At 41.9% G+C, this 22,137-nt stretch overlaps 1 protein-coding gene across 5 annotated transcripts in view; it reads right to left on the bottom strand.

The window, feature by feature from the left end:
- The window catches only part of gria1a (glutamate receptor, ionotropic, AMPA 1a), a 75,785-nt gene extending 54,165 nt beyond the window's left edge, over nucleotides 1–21,620 (bottom strand). For 4 of the 5 annotated variants that reach the window (XR_014208152.1, XM_082177972.1, XM_082177973.1 and 1 more), the window contains exons 1-2: nucleotides 21,089–21,620; nucleotides 20,790–20,924 (exon numbers count right to left, since the gene is read on the bottom strand). Coding sequence is in view for 4 of the 5 variants with exons in the window: in XM_082177972.1 (XP_082034098.1) it covers nucleotides 20,790–20,924; nucleotides 21,089–21,170 (217 nt within the window). In the remaining variant the exon portion in view is untranslated. The remainder of the gene's footprint in view (nucleotides 1–20,789; nucleotides 20,925–21,088) is intronic. The other variant, XM_082177971.1, reaches the window with a different exon arrangement.
- Between the last annotated feature and the right edge of the window lie 517 nt (nucleotides 21,621–22,137).

Here is a 22,137-nt window from a genome sequence, read left to right as displayed (position 1 = left end):
AATTCCAAAATCAACTGGCAACAGTGAAGAAACAGTATATTGGTTGTAGCTGGACTGCTGAACTGGCTTTTCTGTTTTTCCTTATCCTAAATTACATCAGTTCCACTTAATATATGTGAGGCCAGTCTATTTAAACGACAGAATGTCTGAGAGGTTCTTGCCAGGCAGCACTATAGAGTAAACCTGCTTTAAACTGCAGTCTGAAAGCAGTCTCAGGTAGACTCCCTCAGGAGAACTGTGGAGACTAAATAGCCATTTCCTTCTCAATCTGTTTCACTCACTCCCTATTTATCTTTTCCTCCAATCGTGAGCAGAAACCCTGTGGATTATTGGAGCCTGTGTGCTCTTTCATGTGCAGTTATTTGGTGTATGTTGATGCCTGATGACGTGTCGGTATATGGATTATTTGAATAACTCTGCAGTGGACTAAATTTTAAAGGACAGTGAGCAGCACCTCTTCCATCCACATCTACTGCTTTAATGAGGTGTTCTGCTCGCTCCTTTGGCCTCCAGTCCACTGTATAAACAGACACACATAGACGCACACTCACACATATCATATCCTCTGGCACACAACATACACACACAAGCTACCTTCACAGTTCAAATATGAAACACACATTCACACACTTAAAATAATTCAGCAATCTCACTCTTGCTACACACAAATGTCTGCAAATATCACCGGAGTAATTACACAAAGACATGACTTTTTCTCTCTCTCACACACACGCACACACGCACACACGCACACACACACACACACACACACACACACACACAGAAGCCTGTCCACACTCATTGGTGGGAGTTACACGTCATTACCCTACACAGTGGAGCGTATTGCTGTGGGTGCTCAAGGGAATGTGTAGTAATAATCACGCCTGTATCCTGCTGTATTTATGCCCTTAGTGGACAGTTCCAGGTCAGCTATACATAATGTGTTATTTCCAAGGAATTCGACCTTTACAAATACAGTATGTGCATGGTATGACAACATAAGCCAGGATGAGGGCTTCTCATCATTTGCATGTACTGCATGTACTGTTGCTCATATCCTATGATACTGCCATTCAATCACAATGGCTGAGGACTTATCAATGTCTTAACATTTTTATTTTTTCCAAAAAGGAACCGACATCCTCAGGACTGAAATCACTGTTTTTTTTTTTTAACAATCTCTAGGACACATTTTTCAATACTTAGGTCACTTTTTCAAAACTTTTCACGTAGTGATCACAACAGCAATCTATGTGGATTAAAATATGGATCTCATTGCTTTGGCACAAAATGCCTTCAATGACAATATCTTTTCTCACTTACGCGAACACCACCAAAACTTTGTACTATACAAGCCAATTTGCACGTTAATATACTCTTTTCAAAACTGTTAAACTGAAGTTCAAAACCTAGCACAACACACAAAATGAACAAGACAGTAATACCACTAATTGAAATATATCCCGATTCTAAAAAAAAATCTAATACTATCAAAGCAATTAGATGTAACTAAACACATAAACAAGAGTGAGTCTTTCAATTTCATTACCATTCATTCAAAAGTGGAAAACTTAATTTTGTACTGTAATGTAAACATGGACTATGTAATCTACTGCAGTGAATTAAGCAATATAGAGTGTCAATCTTGTTTTGTAAAAAAAAAAAGTAAAAATATGTTGATGTTGTGTTTTTTAGGTCTGTGTTTTATGATAGACAAAGTGGGTTTGTTGGGTGAAAACCTTTGCTAGTGTTATGGAAGAATGACATGTATGAAGTGTTTTGGTAGTTGTGGAAAGCAGGATGAGACCGGTGGTGTGATTGATAATGAGCTTCACCTGCGCGGCGCAGCAGTCTCGAGGACCAGGCCTGGACTATTTTGCATTATGTTTTATTTATGTGTGTGCGGCAGTCGTCAGTGAGGGGCTCTCGCTTTTACTTTCGTTTTGTGTTTTGTTTATTTTTATACATTAAACTTGTTGAAACGTTCCCACCTCCTTCTTCCCTGATCCTTTAACTTTGTTACAGGTTTAGTGCATTTTGCACTAATACCATTAATATACATTTTCTTTTACAATATATTATTTTATAATTAGCATGAAACAAAAATTGTGCTCATCTTCTCATTCCTATTTTGACAAACATCTGAGGGAAACAGCTGGCAATGAAAAAAAAGTAGAACGGTACTTGATTTTGATTGGATTATTGTCATTTGCTAATTTCTGTGATCTGATGTGAGTGACAGGTTGCTGAAAGGAAGGGGTTAATGTGCCACCTTAGAGCCGGTCTGCACGTCATCAGAGGCCCTGTCCCAAATGGCACGCTAAACACTTGCGGTCTTCCCACGAGTCCGCACTTTCGTGATGCCTTGACTGTCGAGAAGAAGTCTGCTGAGGAGCTCGCTTCTGTGCGGGCACGGCAAAAGTGCGCATCGAGGGCGCATATAGACCACAAAGGGGGCGCTCGCAAGCACCCTTCTGATAACTAAAATGATAAATGGGACACCCTACGGTCTCAACGACTTAACGGACACGTGTACATGGCAGCCATTGTAAGTCCACAGGACTGTAAGTGCATATGAAAGTGTGTCATTTGGGACAGGGCCAGAGAAGAGATGTTGTTGCATGGGGAGGTGGACCCTAATGTTTTTTGATTATGAGGGCAAAATATAAAAAAATAAAAATAAAAAAATAATACAAAATCTAAATCATTGATATAAATAATTTATAGTATATTCCATCAAAAATAATAATCATCAATTTTGTTTTTGTTACTGTAATTAAATAATAAAAAGTAATAATATAAAAAATGATCATTTGAGTCTCTACACATCCACATGTTCCAGAAGTTTCAAGTATTGTCATTACAATAGGATAATTTCTGCTCTACCCTGAATGTGCAAAAGAAGATCCTGAGAAATCTTTGTATTGTGGATAACGGTAGTCATGTCCTGAACCTGTCTGCTGACAAGGCCTCTGAGGGTGGAAACGGCTGTTATCACTCCTGCAACAGGAGAACAAACCAATTTAGCGAAAGCCAGAAGCAACCTCTGAAAAATTTTCTTTTTTCTATTACCCAGACACAACAAATAGCCTGAGTACTGCAAGTCATTTTGTCCATCATGTTTGCTGCAATAAAAAAGAATCAAATATTGACAGTTTAAGCTTCAGTGTGATGTTTGCTTCATTTTATGGAAACAACTAAACTAAATTGTCCTGCCTGGTGGCTGACATTAAGAGTTACTGCTGTGGCCCTAAAGCATTATTTAAAAGCCACACAAACACTTGAACGATTTCCTTACAGGTCTGATTAAAAGTCTGTCTGTCTAGAACATATAGTCTATGTTTAGATTTAGAAGTGTTAAAAACGGTGTGAAAATAACTAAGCCATACCTCTCACTGCGTTTGATTGACTTTAATGATAATGATATAAAGGGTTACAGGTCCTTCATACTGAAGGCCACAAATAGCTCTCAATGCAGCAAAAGTGATCCTGTGTTGGTTGGGTGGAAGCTCACAGGTGCAGAGACCGCTGGTTTGGCCAAATGAGAGTTCACTTCTTCAGAATGAGTCACTCGCACAACCTGAGCTTGAGAGTGAGAGAATCAGATACACATGGAAGAGAATAAAAACCACCTCAGACAATATGGCATAATATGATGGCAGACATGCTGGGTGGCACAACTGTGTGCTCACACAGCACATATCCATCATAGGCCAAACTGTATAACCATAACAGCATAGAATTGGAGGGCAATAATTGTCTTATTGAAATGTCTTTGTCTTTCAGTTTTCTTTTGTTTGGGAAGGGTAATAAAAACAACAGGAATGCCATCACTCTTACAACCGAAGTAAACAAACAAACAAACAAACAAACATACATTTAACCTGCTCTTTATCCCTTCCAACCCCAACCCACATGACACATTTAAGTCCAACAAAACCATTATATTACCCTTTCAAAAAAATTAGGTCATTAAGATTTAATTTTTTTATTAAAGCCTTTAATGCTCACCAAGGCTACATTTATTTGATCAAAATACAGTAAAACAGTTATATTGCAAAATATTATTACAATTTAAAATAGTTTTTATTTATTTAAATGTATTCCTGTGATGGCAAAGCTGAATTTTTAGCATCATTACTCCAGTGCTAGTTTTTTGCTCAATAAATATTTCTGATTATTGGCAATATTGAAACCAGAAACAGACATACATTTTTGCTAACATTATAAATTAGTTTTAAGTGCCCCTATTATGGATTTTTGAAAATGACCTTTCATGTAGTGTGTAACATAGCTCTAAGTGAATGAAAACATCCTGCACCGTATATAAAGTTATTGTCTTTCAAAAGTAAGAGTCGACTCTGAGTCAATGAAATGAATCTTTTTTCAAACGAGTCATACGCCGTTTTGTTGTGACATCAAGACGAAACATTAGCATACTGCCCGCCCACTTATTGCGTGCGCAGACACCAGGGAAAACTTAAACCCTCAAACACTGCAGCTGATTCCTGTAGATACTGGATAGCATCATGTCGCGAAGACGCTGTGCTCTACAATGTGAAGGTAAAGCCAGTTTTTTTTCACTGCCCAAGGACGAGCATGTGAAGAATCAGTGGTTAAATTTAATCTTTACCACAATACCTAAACTATTGCTGTGTTCCCTTTATTTTACTGACGATATGGTATGGTAAAATCGTGTATGGTAAAATACTGTGTTTAGTTTGCGGTGTAGGAAACTCCAAAACATCATTGGGAAACTTTAAAATAGCATAATAGGGGCACTTTTGATCAATTTAAAGTACTTTTGCTGAATAAAAATAAAAATAAATTATATATATATATATATATATAATATAAAAATAAAACAATTTTTTTTTAAAGCTGATTCACTATCAGTGTGAATGGCTTAAGAATTAGCTCAAGGAAAAAGTCTTTTACATTACAAATGTTATGCAAAGTTGCATTTTAAAGTAAACCGTATAGCTTATGAAGAATTGTCTGGTTGACAGGAATGCTGTTTCAGAAACAAGTAAGGATGTTGATAGACCATGGTGTGGAGAAATTAACTAAAAATAGTAACACAACTAACAACAGCTCATCTGCTTCTAAACAGCAGTTTTTCCAGAAACAAGCTACTATTTTAAGTAGACGTGTTGGTTGACGTCACATTCTACAGCATACATTCAAATAGCATGTTTGGACATATCTGCAAGCTCTCACACACATAATCATTAATACATGTGAGCACAATAATTCTCAGCTGAAAACCCTTCCCCTCGATTGGATGGATATACTCAAGTCTAGGATACTCAAGTAGGCCAGAATAGTGTAAGGGCAGGCTGACCAGAGAACTTGACACTCGGGTCTTGGTGTGCAGGGGATGAACAAAACGGTCACACTTTCAAAGAGTGCTAATAGCGCTGTGAGTCAGTGGCTGCTGAGCTCAGTATGTGTCCTCGACATCACAGAAAGGACAAACGCCGTCCTCAGAAAGGCATCAGTAACGCATACAGTATATGCTCTTGTGCTTAAGCAAAGTAGCTAAGGATAAAAGAGGCCGATATCAGCTGATATTCAGGGACAGGGCTGGTCTCTTACTTTCTCTTCCACAATTTGTTACAACAGTGTAAACGAACCTAATGCCTAATTAAACGGATAATTGAGAAAACCAGACCTCCGTCCACTCCAATCACAAGGCATCTTAAGAGACAGCAGCCTGACCCCCCCCCCCCCCCCCCCCCCACACACACACAGGGATTGGAATCGTAAAGTGCCTGGTTCAGATTTCATTAACAAGTCTTTTTGTACTTCTGAGGAAACAAGAGAAATAGAAGGATGTGCTGTCTTATTTCGTGGAACCCATACTTTCTCTCTCATCACATTCAATTCAGGTGGTAAACTCACAATTCAACTAAAATAAATTCAGTAGTAGCAGTAAAACAAAACCACTGAATAGCAGTGTTTTAGTGCAATTTTCGTCCCCATCTGTGGAAGAATGCAAATGTTTAAGCAAAAGCATAAATAGTCATAGAAATAGAATGTCATGAAAATCATTTGGTTTGCTTGTTAAATTACATTAAATAGAATGAGTAAATGTGGCGCAGTTCTTAAATAATTGGTCAGTGTGTGAAATCCATTTAAATGTGTGAAACACAAGTTTACTTTATCCATTTGTGTTTTAACTACATAAATCAACCTCACTGTAAGAAAACCCAAATTCAGACTGACGTGTTGAAAATTATGATCATGATTTTCTATTCTATTTTTAGTAAATTAAAAAAACATTTTTAAGGAAGGGGTTAATGTGCCGCCTTAGTGCCGACGCACACGTCATCAGAGGCCCTGTCCCAAATGGCACCCTAAACACTCGCGATTTTCATGACGTAACACTGCATAGGCTAAATTAAATAAAGTGTATGGGCATCACAGAAACACGCTACGGTTCAAAAGTTCGGGGTTTGATAAGATATTTTAGTCTCATACTCACTAAGGCTGCATTTATTTGATCAAAAATACAGTAAAAAACGTAATATTGTGAAATATTAATACGATTTTAAATCACTTATAATGTTTTCTATTTTAGCATATTTTAAAATGTAATTATTTTTTTTCAAATATCATCCACCACTCAAAGTTTATTTCATTTATTTTATTTCTAATTAATTAAAATATGGTTATTTCTTAGATAAGAATTAATATTTGACATCATATTAATATGTATATTATATAATAATAAGAAATATTAATATGTATTATTACTGTATTACTTATTAGTCAAATTGTGGTTAAAAGCCATAAATTGTGAAAATGTGCAATGTTGTTCTGTTGTCATATTTTTATCATCTAGTGGGCATAACTAAATAAACATTTGTTTAGTTCTGTTAGTTCTGTGTTTTTGTTTGATTTTGTTCATTTCCTGTTTGCATGTATTCCAAGTGATTGTTAGTTTCCATAGTTACCTCCTTAGTTTCACACCTGTTCTTAGTTCTGTTGATTACTCTGTGCGTATTTAAGACCTTGGTTTCCTCAGTTCAGTGTTCGGTGCTGTATTTAGGTTGATGTGGTTAATATTTCTCCTGCGTTTGTATCTCTAGCTATCTATATTAATTCTTCCTCGAGTATTTTCTTGTTTGTGCATGTTTACTAGTGCTGTCACTTTGCGTTCGAAAATCGATTGCACAATCGATCGAACCAACCAACACAAGTTTCGAAAACGAAAATAGGGAATCGATTTTAACCGCCTTCTCTCAGAGAGGGTCCAGCTCGTCACGATACGCCCGCAGCAAAAGCGCGTCACACAGCAACTGCAGGCTCTGACAAACACACATAACAGCAAATTATACTTCTGTATAATGTGTCTCTTTTTACTACAAAAATGTGAATTCTGCCGGTATTCAGACAGTCTCGTGCATACAGATACAGATTCGGGCTACGGTCTACAATCGCCTACGTAGGCGAAATTTGTTTGACATTTCTAATCGTAAGCACAGCCATGTTGAAGCCTGCAGTAATGTTTTTCATTGATGTTATGGCAGTCCACTCTGCTTATTGTTTTTCGAGAGTGTTGCACTCCTGTTTGTCATTGTGCACGAAACTTCACGCCAATAAATCATCAGAAATATTGCTGACTTGTGCGCGTCTCAAGCGCCCTCTTTATGTTCATCCTAATGCCTGTTAGTTGTCCGTGGATTTGCCTATCTTTGGCGTTGAAAATGGAAACGTCTTTAGACATGGAAAATCGATTTTACAATCGATTCAATGAACACTTATGACTCAAAAATCGATTGTAACAATATGTGTTTTTATTGTTTTTGCTAGGTTTTATTTAATTGTATAGAAAATTTTTCTTCAGTTTAATTAGGTTCAGTGTACCTTTTGATTTTCTTAGTGTAGTATTTATCGATTCTCAACCCTACACCTGAGCCAGATCTTCCCCATCATAAAACATTTTCCTAACATGGATAATACAGTACATGATTACGTCTTCACAAGCACTAAGACCTACAGGGATTAGAATTAAAAAACCCTTCTTAAATTCTCTATGGTGATGTCAGCCAAGACAGCCGCATGTGTCCTCATTAAGACAGGAAGCTCAGGCTATATGGGGCATCCTCATAATGAAGCATAATTGGACTGCTTCCACTATTTAAAATGACTCTATATGATGGTATGGGGACAGTGGAGTCTCTTGCACTAGATAACAATGTCGAGGCAAGATTGTCTCATACTGAATTTATGCTTCAGTTTGTTGCACTCATTCTTTGATTTGTCATTTGCAGCTCGAAAACCAAAAGACTCCCTTAGTGTTTTACCACCTTTACATTCTTTGTTCTAGTTTTATAAATAAAATAAAAAACAGCAAGGTTGTCATGTTTTTGAGGAGGAGAAGACAGTTGAGAGCAGACGTGGTTCTCTCTGTATCTCTCATTAATGTAAAGGACTGTGCGAGACAAGGGAGTCTCTGTTCGTCTCAGACTGAACATGACAGCTCCTTTCTTTTCCTCATTGGAGAAGTACATCCCTCGCTGGATCCTTTTTCACAGCTCTCACAAAAACCAACAGCTATAGTAAATCAGAGATAAAAAGCCACCACACAAATTCACCACACAGTGGCCTCAATCACCTCCCTATTATCGTTGTGAATGCCCAAAATGTATGAAATTGCATTGCATTTTCCTAAGCTGCTGGTGTGCAGAGCTGCCATAGGATATTGTGAAAGGCAGTTGTTGTTATTCATGTTTGCTTTAAGTCAAAGGTCACAATTAACAAGAGATCCACATTTGGTTTTGGACCAGTACTGGTCCAGACCAGGATTGGTTTCATGTGAAACGCAAAACATTTCTCATAAATTAATATACACAACAGTTCAAAAGTTTGAGGCTGGTAAAAGTTTGAGGGAGGTATCTTATTCTCACTTACTGTGAAATATTATTACAATTTAAAATAACCATTTTCAATTTGAATATATTTGAAAATATAATGTATTCTTGTGATGGCAAAACTGATGACCATTGTAATGGCTGCTGAAAATTCATTGCCACATGATTCTTCACAAATCTGTCTAATATGCTGATTTGCTGCACAAGAAACATTTATTACTATTATCAATATTGAAATCAGTTGTGCTGGTAAAAAAATTTTTTTTGTGGAAAGCGTGATAAAAAATGTTTAGGATCCTTTTGTCATGAACCAGGGCTGATCTCTCTCGCATGCATGCACGCACGCACGCACGCGCACACACACACACACACTCTCTCTCACACAGCTGATCTTCATCGCAATCAGCGTTCGCGCTGATTGTCTCCACACCTGTTTTCTCTTCAACCTGATTTTGCCTGCTACTTCTAGCTACCATTCTCCCTGTTTCAGTGCCAGATTATTGTTGTTTTGGCTACGTTTACACGTGGCCGGCTATATTCATAAACGGACATTTCACCCTCTCCGTTTTCAAAAATAACACCGTGCACACCTGTCAGTTTTCAGAAAAGTGTTAGCTTACATGTACCTGTGTATATATGCCATCAAGAGCATGCCAAACCTTTACGTGGCAGTGTAACGAGAAGCTCAAGCCCACGTTAGCCAATCAGAATCTCGAAAATAGCAACAACAGCAACGAATCACTTCCTCTTTCTGGTCGCACTTTTGACGCAGGTGCAAGTTCTGTCGCATACTGTGACGTTGGCTGCCTAAAACTCAATTTTTCTCAGTTCCCTTTCAAGGGAACTCCCGTTGCGTCGAAAAACTGACGCTATGGGAACGCTTTGCGTGATGACGTCTTGAAGCACATGTAAAATCAGTCCAATGGTGTGGCGGAACGTCAGAGGCGGGTGACGTCACGTACCAGGAAACTATAAAAGCCGGCCCAAAACAGAAAACGAAAGCTTTCTGAGTCTTCAGTTGCGCTCTGTGTGAAATCTGTCTGTATATTTGGTGTTGTCTGTCTATATCACATATATATATATATTCAGTATGGCGAGCAAGCAGCAGTTTAGAGTGTGTGTCCATCCCTGCCCGCGTTATTTAACGGGAGGTGATACTCACACTCTTTGTGTTGTTTGTTTGGGTGAGGAGCATACCCAGTCAGCACTCGAGGGTGGTGGCTGTGTGCATTGCGACGCGCTTCCATTGCGTTCGCTCCGATCCCGCTTGGCTCGGTTCACGATCGCGAACCCGCGATCGTGATCCGATCCCGATCGCGTTCCCCAGGGCTCTGGTCCCGCCGCTGCCGAGGCACGGCGGCAATCACAGACCTGGGGTTCGCAAATGGATCTATCAGTGGATGTTGAGACGGGCTCTGCCTTATCTCAGCCTCCTTCTGATAGATCCAGTGCCTCTCATCAGGGTGTGGAAGCACGCGTTGCGGTTTCTTCCCCCCCGATGGAGGCACCAATACTGCAATTGTCCAGCTCTGAGGAGTTGGACGTTGTTAGTATTGACGCTGAGTCTGAGGATTCGCCACCTCAGTATCATGCGTTTGAAGAATTGCTTGATGTTATCACTAGAGCTGTCGAGCGATTATCTATTGAGTGGCCAGAAGATAGGCAGGGCGCTCGTTCGAAAAGCAAGCTCGACGAACGTTTCCTGCCATCTCGTGCACAGCCTCAGTGCAGAAGCCTTCCGTTTTTCCCCGATCTCCACACTGAGGTGTCGAGATCGTGGGGGAAACCAGTGTCATATCGAGTGTATACTGCACAAACATCACACTATTCATCCATTCACAATTATAAAGAGCATGGTTATGGGGAGATGCCGAGGGTGGAAGAGACGCTCGCGAGCTATCTCTCTCCAGCAACGGCATCTTCTCTGAAGGCTCCTGCACTTCCATCCAAGCCAGTAAAAGTTACATCTTCCCTGGTTTATAAAGCTTATGCCGCCGCCGGTCAAGCTGCAGCGTGTTTACATACAATGTCCATAATGCAGGCTTACCAGGCTGAGTTATTGGGTGATTCTGAACTGCGTAGAGCCACAGATTTGTCTCTCAGGGCCACCAAGGAGACGGCTAAATCCATCGGCCTCTCTATGGCCTGGTGGCCACTGAGAGGCATCTGTGGCTCAACTTAAGTGACATAAAGGACAAAGAAAAACATGTTCTTTTAGATGCACCAGTATCCACGCAAGGGTTATTTGGAGACGCAGTTAATAGTGCTGTAGCGAAGTCACAAGAAGCTTCAAAACAGGCAGCTGCACTTCAGAATCTTCTCCCCCGCCGTTCTTTCTATGAGGCTGCTGAGCGGGAGCAGTCTAAAAAGAGCGCTGAGCACCGCGCCACTCAGAAACAGAGCGTTTCCTCCCGTGCTCCCCCACAAAAATCTCGGGGACACGGAGGGCGCTCTCAAACCCAGCAGTCTTCGAGGGGTAAAACGGATCTGCGGACCGTTATTACCGCCAAGAAGGCTGCTGGGGAAAAGTCCTGATGTCTGAGGGCTCAGGACAAATGAGGGTAGTCCCCCCGAAGCAGAGCGGTTAACACCTCTTTTCACGGTGCCCGTCTCTCTTCGGTGCCCTCAGGGGACCGTTCTGCCAACCCTGCCACCTCTGGTGTTACAGGGCGCAGCGGTCTCCGGCGAGCACATATCTCAAGGTCCACCCGGAAACGTAGTGGCCTCGGGATGCCCGCCCCCTCTGAGGAGGGTGCTAGAGCAGTCTGTTTGGTCGTTCCCTGCCGGTGTGCCGTTACAGGGCGACGAACCGACTACTCAACAGCAGGAGAAAAATACGGTGCCGTCTCTCTTCGGTGCCCTCAGGGGACCGTTCTGCCAACCCTGCCGCCTCCGGTGTTACAGGGCGCAGCGGTCTCCGGCGAGCACATATCTCAAGGTCCACCCGGAAACGTAGTGGCCTCGGGATGCCCGCCCCCTCTGAGGAGGGTGCTGGAGCAGTCTGTTTGGTCGTTCCCTGCCGGTGCGCCGTTACAGGGCGACGAACCGACTACTCAACAGCAACAAAATCCAGAAACCAGTCTCGAGAGACTGGTACCTCTAGTAGAATATTTGACAGCGTGGAAGCTACTGTCAAATGTTTCTCGTTGGGTCCTGCAGACCGTGGAAAAAGGGTATTAGATACAATTCTATTAACGCCCACCGCGGTTTATGGGGGTCCTGCCCACAGTGGTGGGCCCCGAGCAGGTTCTGGTTGTGGAACATGAAGTAAACACTCTGTTAGAGAAAGGGGCCATAGAATATGTACCCCCCTCCAACAGGGAAACCGGGTTTTACAGCCGGTACTTCATAGTTCCAAAAAAGGACGGGGGATTGCGTCCCATTTTAGATCTTCGAGTTCTGTACGAGTCAGCCATGCAGCTCAAGTTCAAAATGTTAACCTTGAGACAAATCGTGCCACAGATCAGGTCCGAGGACTGGTTTGTCACGATAGACCTCAAGGACGCATATTCCATCCGTCCGTGTCATTGGAAGTTCCTGAGGTTTGCTTTCGGGGGCAAAGCATACCAATATCGAGTTCTTCCATTCGGCCTGGCTTTATCACCCCGCACTTTCACCAAATGCGTGGATGCAGCTCTGGCGCCTCTGCGCCTCCGGGGTATTCGCATCACGAACTACATCGACGATTGGTTGATTTTAGCTCAGTCGCATTAGATGGCGGTTCAACATCGAGATGTTGTTCTCGCCCATATGAAAGAGTTGGGGTTACGGCTGAACGCCAAGAAGAGTGTGCTTTCTCCATTTTAGAGGACCACTTTTTTAGGCGTGGTTTGGGATTCAGTGTCGATGCAGGCGCGCCTGTCATCGCCACGCTTCGATTCCATCCTGGCAGCTGTGAGAAGTGTAAAGCTAGGCCAGCTACTCACTGTCAAACAGTTCCAGAGACTGTTGGGTTTCATGGCAGCAGCTTCCAACGGGATACCTTTTGGACTGCTGCACATGAGGCCCCTGCAGTGGTGGCTCAGGACCAGAGGGTTTTTCCCCGAGGGGCAACCCATTTCGCACAATCAAGGTCACGCGGTGATGCCTACGTGCCTTGGTTATGTGGAAGAAACCTTGGTTCCTGTCCCAGGGCCCAGTGCTGGGAGCTCCTTGTCGTCGCAAACTGCTAACGACGGATGCTTCCCTCACGGGTTGGGGAGCGATCCTGAGGGTCGCTCATCTCAAGGTCTGTGGGAAGACCATCATCGTTCCTGGCATTCTATAGCCTAGAGATGTTAGCTGTCTTCCGGGCTCTGAGGAGCTTTATCACAGGTCTCAGGGGACACCATGTGTAGTACATACGGACAACACGTCGGTAGTCGCCTATATCAAGGGGGTTTGCGCTGGCATGCCATATCCTCTTGTGGTCCCAGGGGAAGTTGCTGTCACTCAAGGCAGCCTACATCCCCGGGGTCCAGAATATAGGAGCAGACACTCTGTCGAGACAGGGGCCGAGGCCCGGGGAATGGTGGCTCCACCCCCGAGGTGGTGGAGCTGATATGGAAATTATAAGTGGATCTGTTTGCGTCTCGAGAGACGTCTCACTGTCCACTTTGGTTCTCCTTCACGCATCCAGCTCCTCTGGGACTGGATGCTATGGTACAGACGTGGCCGAGGCTACGTCTGTACGCCTTTCCCCCAGTTGCTCTGCTCCCGGGAGTTCTGGAAAGAGTTCGCAGGGACCGGGTTTGCCTGCTTTTTATAGCCCCGCGCTGGCCGGGCAGAGTATGGTTTCCCGATCTTGTGTCCCTCCTCGACGGGCATCCTCTGGAGCTACCCGTCAGGAGGGACCTTCTGTCCCAAGCAGGGGGCTCAATATTTCACCCCCGCCCAGAACTGTGGAACCTGTGGGCTTGGCCTCTGAGGGGGCCCAGCTCATAGAGTCAGGTCTCTCAACTGAGGTTGTTGAGACCATTCTACAGTCCAAGCTCCCTCCACGAGGAAACTTTATGCCCTGAACTGAAGAGTATTCACCTCTTTGTGTAGTGACCGTCGGTTGGATCCAGTCAACTGCCCAATTGGTACAGTTCTGGAGTTCCTGCAGGACCGGTTCACTGCAGGTCTGACCCCCTCCACTTTAAAGGTTTATGTGGCGGCCGTAGGTGCTTACCACAGTCCTTTGGGTGGAATGTCTGTGGGGAAAGACCCTTTGGTATCTCGTTTCCCTCGTGGCACTTGGAGGTCCTCCTCCCTTTCGAAATCGGACCAGGAGGCGAATAATTTGCTTTGCCCTGTTCGGGCGTTAGACGCGTATGTCCACAGAGCTGCCCTGTGGCGTAAAAGTGACTTTTGCTCCCCTAACAAGGGAGGTCCAGTGTCTAAGCAAAGAATGAGCAAGTGGGTGGTTGAGACTATCTCACTGGCTTATGAGGCGGCTGGACAGCCTTCTCCTTTGGCTGTCCGGTCGCTCTCTACTAGGAGTATGGCGGCCTCTAAGGCCCTTATATCAGGAGTATCGTTACAGGACGTCTGTGATGCGGCAGGCTGGTCCTCACCGCACACCTTCGTCAGGTTCTACTCTCTGGATTTAGACTCTACTCCAGGGTCTCATGTTTTGTCTTCTTAGTGCTGCTCACATGATTACACACAGGACAGACATTTGTAGCTATGGAGGCGTTGGTATAGATGTTCCCATAGCGTCAGTTTTTCGACGCAACGGGAGTTCCCTTGAAAGGGAACGCCTCGGTTACGACTGTAACCTCGGTTCCCTGAAGAGGGAACGAGCGTTGCGTCGCCCTGCCATATCTCCTTCATGCCTGTCAGCTCGACTTCAGACTTTTACGAAGCTTTCGTTTTCTGTTTTGGGCCGGCTTTTATAGTTTCCTGGTACGTGACGTCACCCGCCTCTGACGTTCCGCCACACCATTGGACTGATTTTACATGTGCTTCAAGACGTCATCACGCAAAGCGTTCCCATAGCGTCAGTTTTTCGACGCAACGCTCGTTCCCTCTTCAGGGAACCGAGGTTACAGTCGTAACCGAGGCGTTTACATGCAAACGTGCAAAAGAAGTTTTCCAAAATCTCCACTCTGGCCGGAGTTTTTAGAAAGAATCTTTTTCAGAGGCGAATTCTCCGTTTGCGTGTAAACGAAGGGCACAAACGAGGGGAAATGTCTCCTTTTTTCAAAATAACCATGTACTTGTAAACGGGGCCTTTGCAATGCTCGTTCCTGTATTATCTGCAGTTCTCGTCTACTTGTCTGCTTACACTGTGCTCTGCCCAGCCATCCTGCTGCTCGTGGCCTTCGACTACTGCTCACCTTCCATTCTGCAACTACTGGTCAAAGACTGTGTTATCCTCGCTGACCGCTGCTATCCAGCTTGGGGATCCCCTGCTGTTTCTGTTTCATTAAGCCAAGTCAATTATAATTGTGTTATCCAGTTCTGCTCCCGCCTGGCGGCTGACTGCCTTTGTTCTCTTTACTATTTCACAAGTTCACACTTACATACAATTAGAGGAAGTAAAGTTTAATGCGTATTTGGCATGCTCTCCACTCATGTTAATTATCTGAACGTGCTCCTCCCGAACTTTGTTAATAAAACATCATTAAAACTTTGTTTGTACCTGCATTAGCTCTTGGGTCCTCTGTTTATCCTGATACCTTTTAATGTATTGAAAGTTCAAAAGAAAAACACTATACTTTTGCAACAATATATAGGGGTGGTAGTGGCGCAGTGGATAAGACACATGCCTTTGGTGTGAGAGACCCGGGTTCGAATCCACTGTGAGACACCAATGTGTCCCTGAGCAAGACACTTAACCCCTAGTTGCTCCAGAGGCGTGCGACCTCTGACATATATAGCAATTGTAAGTCGCTTTGGATAAAAAGCGTCAGCTAAATGAATAAATGTAAATGTATTTAGGATCACTTTATCAATTTAATGCATCTTTGGTGAATAAAATGATTAATTTCTTTAATAAAAATAAAAAAACTATTTTTTTTAACGATTGTATAATTATAAAGCATAGACGACCCAGAAGCTGACAAGGTGCATTCACACGCTTCCAGTGCCATGCGACAGTAAATGTGTCAACTGCTTAAAATTCTACAAGTACAGACAGAACATTGATTATAATGGGAGTGATCTATCAGCTTACTGTAGGTTGTTTACGGTTACTAAGCAACAGCACAACCTGTAACAGAATTCGACTTTGTGGTTTTGAAACTCTGATTGTTCTGACCTTTTCTGGAAAGAACATTTAAAGACGGAACCTCTTGGCACTTTAATTGAATATCCTGCTTTAGGGAATCCTATCCAGATGATTCTGTTGTTCTGATCAGGATTTGGAGGTCCTGCAGTGGCTGAGGGCCGATCCCTCCACCGCTTCGTTCTCCTCTTACACAATAACATAATACCCCGGAGACAACTCTCCAAACACTCACAATCCTAGAGGTTCACTAACGTACACATTTCCCTGTGACTGTACGACATGCTGTAGAGGGTTATTATTTTCTTCTCAGTGTGAAGTGCTGAAAGACATTTCAGGCTTATGACAGAAGCCGCCGCTGCTTATACTGAGATACTCTGATGCATGTTTACAGCCATCTCCCAAGAGCAATCACATCAGATACGAAGGTGTAAACTACAAACTTTGAAACACCAAATAAAAGGAAACACACGAACATACTACTCTTCACCAGCAGCAGAGCAGTAAAAAAACAGATGTTTCATTTAGAGCATTATGAGACTTTGCTCAACGCAGATCCAATAATAGCAACAGGAAATACACTCGATTCAGTTCTTTGTCCAGAAGCGTGCTAATATTCTTCTGGTCTGAAGGCTTTCTTTCTTGGAGGTCTATGAAAGCACACTCTTCCATAGATCTTTAAGTGGGCTCTTGAGTCTTTGCATGCAGGAATCGGTGAGAATCTCATATTGATTGTGGAGCCATTTGCATGGGGTCCGGCTATTGATCAGCTCACGGATCAAGTAAAGGAATCCACCATTAACTGTGAGGACTTCAAATGTCAGCGAGACGGTTGGGGGTCATTGAATAAATTGCATTGCACATTCTTCTGAAATTGGGAGTGAAAACGTGTCTATTCCTGGAAAGTGGGAGAGTGTTTGAAACAGGTCCTGGTTTATCAATTTATGTATCAACTATTTTAATGACTTTTTTACCATTAGGTAATCTGATTAATATTACCTCTAAATATACAGGATATTTAAATTTACTCCAGCTTAATATAATAAGAGTTATCAGAAACCATCCAACACTGCTAATACAACACATGAAAACACAAGACTACAGCAACAATTAAATCAAACATGGCTTTGGGAAATCAACAGAGATATCATATTCAGCTGATGCTGTATTTCATATAACAATGATCAATAGCAGCACACACAATATTCCAAACTTAAAATCACAAAAGACAGTCTTAACCCTCAGGTTATGTTATTGATTTTGATGCTCTCCGGAAACCACAATTTGTTAAGGTAAAAACAATAAAACTAATTTCAAACTTAAAATTATTATAATACGTTTCTCTTACTCAATCAAATCCCAGTAAGCAAACATTATTGTGACTTTATCCTGCTGTTTTACCACAAAGTAAATGTCCACTTTTCAGAAATGTAACTAAAAACACACTAAAGAAAAAGACAATTAATTGAACCGCATTCATTCATGTTTTATATCAGGGGTCTCTTAGACCCCAAATATTAATAACACATTAAATGGAGAATGAGAGTTTTATTATTGTTTATACAACAGTTCGCCGTGCATTATTCACCCAGTAAAAGCACTCTAACCGTTTCACCGTTTGTATCACTCCGCTAGCGTCGACTGTCATGGTGGTTGAGCAAATCCTCCATATTTTTAGGACTGTTGTTGTGTCACAAAATGTAGTTTTAAGAGTTTTTTTAGGGAAGAATGTAGTTATTTGGACCTCAAATATGTGACTAATATATAATCATAGTGCCTATTTTACAATCTGTTTAGACACTTTCGCAGATGCGAGCTCCAGGCCGTCAGCGGCCGTTCAGCACTCATGTTCCCGCAGAGAACAGCGTCATCTCAGCCAGTCCTTCGGGAATTTGCCTCTGGCTCTTATGTAGATAGTGGTTAAACATGAGATATAATTAATTTGGGGACATTCAAAGGGATTTTTTGGATATAATATTATGGACATCGACCTGAAGAATGAATGCTTTATCAGATGCAGTAACACACTCGTTTAGTCGATCTCTCTCTCATAATACCATAATACTGTACTCTGCATAATACAACAAGCTTCAATGAAGCGACTCCTTCATTACTAGTTCTAAAGTGACGTTTTAGAAATAGTAACGGAGGCTTGGGCTCAACTGTTAAACTGTCAACTTGAGATTTGAATCCATGACGGAAGGAAGTAGTTCTGCACAAAAGAGGGATTTAAAAACACTCCGTTGTTGTTTCATATTTATTTACTCACATGTGCCGTCGAACTGTTGTATAAACGCAATATTACACTCGTAGCCATGCGATATGGCTGTGTATCAGCACACTGTGAATTACAGCACTCGGCCACAGCCACGCTGATATATAGCCATATCGCACAGCTACTCGTGTGATATTGCTCATGTATCATCACTTCTCTTAAGATTGGTAAGTATTAACCTAAAATATCAATGTTAGGAAAATACATTTTTAACATTAGCTACTAAAATCACCTTGAGGTCTCTGAGACCCCAAAGAGAACATGAGGGGTAGGTGTACTCTCATTACGGTATCCAATTATTAATAAAACTGTGCTTTATAGGTGCCACACCACTTCTTATTTAATCAACCTTTTCCCCAGAACAATCCTACCCCCTTTTCTGTGTACTCACCCCCCTCTGGTTCACCCTGGCAGGTGCTGACAGGGGTGATTTGCTCTAAGGACTGAGCCCACACAGAGGGGGAGCAACTGAGGGTAACTCTCCTCAGGCGTCTCCGGACACACATTCAGTCCATGGCACAAGAGGCCATTCAGCAATACACAGAGTCGGGGCCTTCACAGCACTCCTCTCACAGCTCATTGTGTGAGGGCTGCCCATTCACCATGCAACGGATCAGGATGGGAGCACAGCCGAGCAATACAAGAGACCTTCGATTATCCGGGACAAACTGCTGCAGCGTTTAAATATGACTGAGCTTCATAATGGGTCAGTGAATAACAAATGTCTTATCTTGAGGGAAAAAAAGGAAGACAGTGAGGAAAAAGTGCAAGAACCTCATTGACTAATGAGCATGTTGAATTTTCCACCTGAGAGAACCCTGTGAAATTCATAGAGGGACTGATTTGTCTCTTCACTCCATTACAAATCCCACTGCACACCTCCAGCTCTGACAGAATCAGTGGATGAAGTTTAATTGCACTGTTTGGGGACCCTCACATTAGTGTTTGGATCTGCATCCTAATATCTGTTAATAAGGCCATTATGCAATTGTTTTCATTTCATCTGATTGGTTTTCCTCAAGACCAGAGAGAAGGCATGAGGTGCTGATGGATGGGCACACACAGAATGCATGAATAGAGGATGAGGCAGGAGGGTCTATGCATAGCTCAAAATTCACATCAAAAAAAGAAATATTGGTAGCCTGGGGAGACGAATCCTTAGATTGAATGTGAACATCTTTGATGTCCTCTCAGTAGTATTACAGAACAAAGAATATTTAAAATGCTACAGAGCTGAAAGATATCTGCTTACTGATTTTCCTACTCAAGTGTCTAGTTTGCGTCATATTTAAAAAAAAACTATATTCTCTAAACTCTATTCTCCCTATATATTCTTTGATGCTTTGGTGACAAAAAGAAACTGACAAAGACAGATATAGAGCAGTGTTTCCCAACCTTCTTTTTTTGTCTTACATTCTCCAATGAGTAAGGCTCAAGAATCATAAGAATCATGTTATTTCATACTGGATATCACTCAGCGTTATCATTAAATGGCTATTATTACAATGATTCACTTTCAAACATAACATGATCAATACTTTAAGTACTTTCTAATACAACTGAGATTGTATTTTTTAAAGCATTTCTACGTTCACATATGAAAAGTATTCTCAAAGAAAGATCGAATAATTAATTTTATTCATAAAAGAAAGTAGGCTACTCCTGATTGGGAATCTCTGATACAGACAGACAGACAGACAGAGAGAGAGAGAGAGAGAGAGAGAGAGAGAGAGAGAGAGAGAGAGAGAGAGAGAGAGAGAGATCCCTGGTCTATATCCCTATACTATATTCCTGCTGTTAGACATCTTCGTGAGCCTATGAGCTTGAAAGGTACACGTTGTGCGCTTTAAGACTAGAAACACAAATATCTTACAAGCTACTTAATCACAAAATGACCCAACATAACTGACCGACAATCCTCAAAAATTCCGCAAAATAGATATAAATTCATAATGATCCGCATTATAAGCATAACATAACGGTTTCATGATGTATCAGCAACGAAGCGCTCGCGTCCATGACGCATAATTGAGATTAATTGTACGCACAGTATAACAAAAGAAACAAACAAATTACGTGCATATGTGCATTAAAATGTGTTTAATTTGATAATTGGGTTATTTCCTAACCACATATTCCACACGCGCGTTCGACGCATTTTTTTTGCGTCTAACCATGCACTTTATGCAGTTGTGAATTATATAGGCCTATCAATAATACATTCAAAAACGTTTGCCATGCCAGATATATTAGTGTTTAATACAAATAAGATCGATTTAATCTCCGCGTTGTATGCGCAACAGGGAGACAAAACTTTCACATACAGACTTCTTCATTTTATCATTCTGCCATCAACGCAACAGATAGACATGAACAGCAGCTGCAGTGTGTTGATATTCACTACACACATTTTCTCTACACTGTAAAAATGGGTTGTACTCACAAGCATATGTCATGGAGAAGCTATTCCCCATTTTGACCATATCCACTTGAGGTACCAGTTTAGGGATATCCTGGTGATGCGAGAGCGCAAACCGAAACACTTCATATTCGTGTGATTCGGTTGGGAACAGTCCTCCTGTGGGAAGAGATAAATTGCAGAATACGTTAATAAAACAACACAAGCAGTTTTCTGGTAAAATAAGTAAATTTACTAAGACCATAATTACGAGTATTTCTTCTTTTTAATTTTTTTTTATTCACAACGCAACACTCCACCCTTCACTTTTGTAATTCACTCACCTATGTTGATATTACTTGGAAAACTGGAACCGAAGCACAATCCCAGAAAACTGGTGCAGAGCAGTGTGAGGCTTCGCTGCATATTTCCTTTTGCATTAGCGAAGAAAAAGAAAGCCAAATCCCAAGCATGGGTATGCGCGAGGTGTAGAATATCTCTTCTGGATGCTCTCACACTATCCGCACATCGGCGAGTGAACAGCGTGGATTACAGGTGCACCTCTTTGCTGTCCTCTCTCGCGCTGCGTCCTTGTGTGTTGCGCTCCCAGCCGTTCTTTCAGCACGAACAGTACTACTTCCTCTGAGAGCCGCGGACGCGCGCGAGAGAGAGAATGAGTGACGGACCCCAATAACCGTATTCCACTCCAGCGCAACACCGTGAGTGGACTTTCTTCTCACGTTCACGATTAACCACTTACTGTATGATTGAATTACCCAGCGATCTTTCTCGCGTTTAACTGTCTTGTTACGCACAAAGAGACGATGGCGAATGACGCGTAAACAAAGAGCGCATACTTTGAAATGATGTTTCAGAAAAGTGCTTCTCAACCTTTGCCACTTCAAGGTCCTTCATTGTCAAAGATAATATTCGCAGGGCTCTGATATTTCTTCTGGTTTCTTGTAATGACGATAAAGCTTCTTTTTTTTTTTTTTTTTTTTTTTACAGAACATGGAGTGATTAAAATAATGTATTGTGATTCCAGCGGTTTCAAGAACTGTATGTTATTTATTAAAAACAGTTGTTGTGGGGAAAAATTGAAATAAGAAATCTGCTGCTACATGTTGGACATCTTTCATTTTTAACCATATTAAGCTAGACTGAAGACCTCCGATGCAAAAGCCATAAAAGCCACCTATGTCAAAAATTAGATAATAATATTTAGTGAATGCTCTCCGCATATAGTAGGCTATACGTTCATCAAATAAACTCACTAAATCCCAGCCTCAGCCCATTAAAAAATATCGGTAGCCTACTAAGGTAGAAACCTATACATAGGAGCCTGATAAAAATTTTAATATTAAAGAAAAACGTTAGACGGACTTAGAGGCTT

This window comes from Leuciscus leuciscus, assembly GCF_965113295.1.
Source record: "Leuciscus leuciscus genome assembly, chromosome: 8".
Taxonomy (NCBI): Eukaryota; Metazoa; Chordata; class Actinopteri; order Cypriniformes; family Leuciscidae; genus Leuciscus; species Leuciscus leuciscus.
This window is presented reverse-complemented; position numbering and strand designations above follow the sequence as displayed.